We start from the raw sequence: 5149 nt of genomic DNA, 5'->3' as shown, positions 1-5149 counted from the left end.
ATTCAGGGCTGACCAAAAGATAAAGTATATTAAGGGCATTATCCATATGCCTCTTAAACACTAGACAGGCTTGGGGCATCAACCACCTCTCTAGGAAGCCTGTTCTAAAGTTTGACCATCCTCTTGGCAAGGAAATGCTTCCTAATGTCCAGTCTAAACCTCCCCTTTGAATTGTTCCATGCGTCCTATCACTGGATACCAGGGAGAAGAGATCAGCACCTCCCTCTCCACTTCCTCTCCTCAGGAAGCTGTAGAGAGCAATCAGGTCTCCCCTCAGCCTCCTTTTCTCCAAACTATACAAGCCCAGATTCCTTAGCAGCTCCTCACAGGACATGCCTTCCAGCCCTGTCACCAGCTTTGTTGCCCTCCTCTGGACACATTCAACGCACTTCTTAAATTCTGGGGCCCAGAACTGCACACAGTACTCAAGGTGAGGCTGCAGCAATGCTGAAAACAGTGGGATAATCGCCTCTTTTGACTGGCTGATTATGCTGTGCTTAATGCACCCTAGAATGCAGTTTGGCCTCTTGGCTGCCAGGGCACACTGCTGACTCAGACTGCTGCCAACCAGCACCCCCCAGATCCCTTTCTGCAGGGCTGTTCTCCAGCCACTCCTCTCCCAATTCTATACTTGTGCCCGGCATTACTCCATCCCAGGTGCAGGATTCAGCATTTTGACTTGTCAAATTTCATCCCATTAATCATGGCCTAATGCCCCAGTCTATCTAGATCCCTCTGCAAAGCCTTCTGTCCCTCAAGAGAGTCAACAGCACCTCCCAACTTGGTATCATCAGCAAACTTGCTAATGGTGCATTCAACTCCTGCATCCAGATTGTTGATAAATATATTGAACAGGACTGGCCCTAGAATTTAACCCTGAGGAACACTGCTGGTGACTGGTTGCCAGCCAGGTGTAGCCCCATTCACTACAGCACTTTGAGCCCTGCCCTTCAGCCAGTTCTTCACCTAGTGCACCTGCTTATCCCACAGTTGGACAACTTGTCCAGAAGGATGCTGTGAGGGACAGTATCAAAAGCCTTACTAAAATCCAGAAAAACTACATCCACTGCCTTCCCTTCATCCACTAGGTGGGTGACCTTATCATGGAAGGATAGCAAATTAGTTATACAGGACTTTCTCTTTGTGAACCCATGTTGATTGTGCCTGATGATTGCATTGTCCTTTAAATGCCTTTCAGTAGTACCCAGCATAATCTTCTCCACAATTTTTCAAGGAACTGAGATTAGATTAACAGGTCTGTAGTTCCCTGGGTCTTCCCTCACAAAGGGAGAGCTGCCAGCTCAAAGCCCAAATGTAAGCGAGGCATCTCTTGCAGGTGTGAGTATATAGGCCTGCATGTATGTGCCATGTCCTTACATGATTCCCCTTATATGTTCTGCTATTCATTTAGGACCATGTGTATCACAATATATGATGGAAACTTCTCATGGGTATTTGGTTGCAGATGTGGCCATAAAAAGAGCTTTTCCAGCTTCTTGGCTGGATCCTGTGCTGGAGCTCACCTGGCATCCCAGGGGTGAGTAGTCTGTCTTGACTGACTTCACAGACTAAAACCTAATTTTCAATATTTTATTCATGAGAAATTTAACTTAATACTTTCTGTTAAGGTCCTCAAAGAGCAAAGTATAAAGCTGTAATAAGAAAATCTTCCCAGAGGTCATCAGATGTCCTAAAGAAAATCCTGAAGGAATTGGAGAAAGCAGCACATGGTGGGTATATATCACTCTTAACCATAAGAGTTGAGAAGCTGAGGTTTTAGTTACATGTATGGACAAGCTGTAGCCTATACAGCAGGAAGGGATTGATCAAAACCTTGCTGCAGTGACACTTGATTTCAGGTCTTGAAGGCACTGGCAAGTTGCAGAGATGGTCCAGAGTCTCTGCTGCCAGTTGTAGTTCAAGCTGAGTCCCAGGGACAGATGCTACCCCAATTATACACCAGTCACAGCTGTTCTGTGCAGACATTGCTATCTGGCTGGCAGGAAGTGGTGGTGCTCACACCTTGAGTGCATGAGGGACTTGCAGAGAAGCTGATGCCTGATGAGCCATAAGAGTGTCAGCACCCTGCCAATTGCCAGAGGGGAGAAGACCCTTGGGTGGTGGAGAGGATGTGCAGGCAGCTTGGAGTTACTGAGACTGGCAGACTTTGCCTGGGATGCAGGCATCCCCTGGACGGGATCGAAGCAGCCCAGGCTTCACAGCCCAGTTAAGCCCTGTTGCTCTTCTTGATGTTTGAGGACTCTGTGATACCTCAGGGTCAGTGACAGGTGAAAGCTGGACACCCAGCTTGAAACCGGATACTTAACTTGAAGGCAGCTAAAACCAAAGGGCTGTTAATTCAGTCTTCAGTGGTTTAGCTGCCTGAAGTTGCATTTCAGGTAACTTGGCTGTGGTTTCCCTCTTGTTTTGGGGGACTGTGGACTCTTCACTGCCACTTGTGAAAGTGCCCAGAATATGGTTGCAACAGCTTGGGGCTCAGTCTATTATGTATCTATTACCCTTACCATGTGATGGAGTTGGCATGGTGGGGTGTGCTTCTCAGAAGGGCTCTTTCCCAGCTGAATTGGCTACATCTTCTTCCTGTCATCTTGCAGTTTGCCAAGAGTTCACCAAGTGGAACATGAGCAAGAAGATTACAATAAGAACACTAAGGACAATAAGAAAACTCTTCAACTACCTAAGAGTAGACTGGGACTGCTCCCCAGGACTTCAGCTGGCTCCAGAGAAAGCCAAAACACTCTTGAATATGCCTGGGAGGAGTCCTAGGGTGCTACCAGGCATGGACCTGCCTCCAACAAAAAGAAAACTCTTCAACTACCTAGGAGGAGTCTGGGGCTGCCACCACCTGAGACTTCAGCTATCTCTGGGGAATGCCAAAAAACTCCATAGCTGCTTGGAAGGAATCCCAGAGAGATACTGGGAATGGACCTGCCTCCAACATGGACAAAGCTCCTAGGGTAGCTGCATTAGAAGAGTCTGGGGGTGCTACCTGTGAAATTCGGCTTCCTCCAGAAGACACCAAAACACTCTTGGAGATGCCTCAGAGGTTTCCTGGGGAGCTACTAGGCATGGACCTCCCCTCAACATACATAATGGTTTTCAGGTAGCTTCCTTAGAAGAGTCTAGGGCTGCTACCTGGTAATTCACCTGTCTCCAGAAGAAACCAAAATGCTCCTGGAGATGCCTGGGAGGAATTCCAGAGAGCTACAGGGCATGGAACTAGCTCCAACATACACAAAATGCCTTGGGTGGCTTCCTTGGAGTACACTGGGACTGCTACCTGCAAAATTTACTTGTCTCCAGCATAGACCAAAACATTCTGTACCTGCCTAGGAGGAGTCCAAGAGAGTTACTGGGCATGGTACTGCCTCCAGGATGAAAAATACCCACCTTGGTTTGCTACCTTGGAGTACACTGCAGCTGCTACCTGTGAAATTCAGCTGTCTCCAGGGGAGGCCAAAACATTCCAGAGCTGCTTGGAAGGAAACCCCAGAAAGCTACTGGGCATGGACCAGCCTCCAACATGAAGAAAATTTTTCCAGTAACTACTTAGGAGGAGTCTGGGACTGATACTTGAGACTTCAGCTTTCTCTGGGGAAGGCTAAACCACTTCAGAGCTACCTGGGAGGAATTCCAGAGAGCTACGGGGCATAGACCTGCCTCCAACATATGCAAACCTCCTAGGGTAGTTTCCTTGGAGGAGACTAGGGCTGCTACCTGTAAAATTCAGCTGTTTCCAGGGGAGGCCTAAGCACTCCAGAGCTGCCTGGGAGGAGCCTCAGAGAGGAACAGGGCATGGAACTAGCTCCATAAGCAGAAATAGGTAGTTAGTTGAAGACTTGTTCATGACTGGACAGTGTGCACCCTCAGCAAGTTTGGAGATGATACAAAACTGGGAGTGGCTGATATAGCAGAGGGTTGTGCTGCCATTCAGAGTATGCTTGACAGGCTCAAGAAATAATCAGGGAGAAACCTCGTGAAGTTCAGCAAAGGGAGGTGCAAAGTCTGGCACCTGGAGAGGAATAACCCCAGGCACCAACATATCTTGGGGGCTGAATGACTGGAAGCAGCTGTGCAGGGGAGGACCTGCGGGTCCTGGTGGGCAACAATATGACTGTGATAGCAACACCACCCTCACAGCAAAGAAGGTCAACAGAATCCTGGGCTGCATTAGGAAGAGCATTGCTAACAGGTTAAGGGAGACAAGTCTTCCTCTGTACCCAGCACTGGTTAGGCCACATCTGGATGGAGTACTGTGTCCAGTTCTGGGCTCCCCAGTACAGGAAAGATATGGGCTTACTTTAGCACATCCAGCAAAGGGCCACAAAGATGCTTAAAGGGCTGGAGCATCTCTCATATAAGGAGATGCTCAGAGAACTGGGACTGTTTAGCCTCCAGAAGAGAAGGTTCAGGGGGAGATCTTATCAATGTGTATAAATACTCGATGGTGATATAAGAATTATTTACTTTAAAAAAGAGAAGGAAAACCAAAAAAGTAAATATCTATAGTAAAAAACAAGAAAGAATTTGAAAACCAGAGGATGTTAGTTAAACCCTTGCAAATAGTTAACAAAACATGGCCTTGGGAGAAGGAACAGACACCATAAATATGTCAAGCTGGAGCACAACAAGATAAGCTCAAGGAGAACCGAATTGATAATGAGACTAAACAGAAAATTACTGGAACTATGTGTGAATTCTCCTAATTAGCATACTAAAAGATCCACCCTCGAGCAAAGAAAGCCCCCTACTAACAAAGCCCCCTCCCCACAGAACACATGTGGTGAAAAAACAGAACACTGTACCTTTAAATGGAGACGAACCTTGTTCTTACATTACCAATGAGAATTAAGTGTGACTAAACGTAATTGTAAACAATTGTTCAAAGTGTATAAAAAGTTCTGCTATGTGTTATGAGGTGTGCCAGCTTTGTGGATTTACCACCTAGCACCCATCTCTGCACAGACAGCAATAAACAAATCTCTCCACTCTGTGTGCGGATTGGCTCTTGCACACCGGGTAAAGAACCCAGATTTGGGATAACAATGGGAAGGAATGCAGAGGGAGCCAGACTCTTCTTAATAGTGCCCAGTGATGGGACTTGAGGTAATGAACGCAAATTAAAAAA

At 47.0% G+C, this 5149-nt stretch overlaps 1 protein-coding gene across 1 annotated transcript; it reads left to right on the top strand.

Moving 5' to 3' along the window:
- The first annotated feature begins 1351 nt into the window (after positions 1-1351).
- LOC121080710 lies at positions 1352-4666 on the top strand. Its single transcript, XM_040578841.1, has 3 exons — positions 1352-1537; positions 1629-1730; positions 2616-4666. Exons 1-3 carry the CDS (start codon positions 1357-1359, stop codon positions 2975-2977), a joined length of 645 nt encoding a protein of 214 aa, XP_040434775.1. The 5' UTR covers positions 1352-1356; the 3' UTR covers positions 2978-4666.
- The last annotated feature ends 483 nt before the right edge of the window (positions 4667-5149 follow it).

Source organism: Falco naumanni, chromosome W (genome assembly GCF_017639655.2).
Source record: "Falco naumanni isolate bFalNau1 chromosome W, bFalNau1.pat, whole genome shotgun sequence".
NCBI lineage: Eukaryota > Metazoa > Chordata > Aves > Falconiformes > Falconidae > Falco > Falco naumanni.
This window is presented reverse-complemented; position numbering and strand designations above follow the sequence as displayed.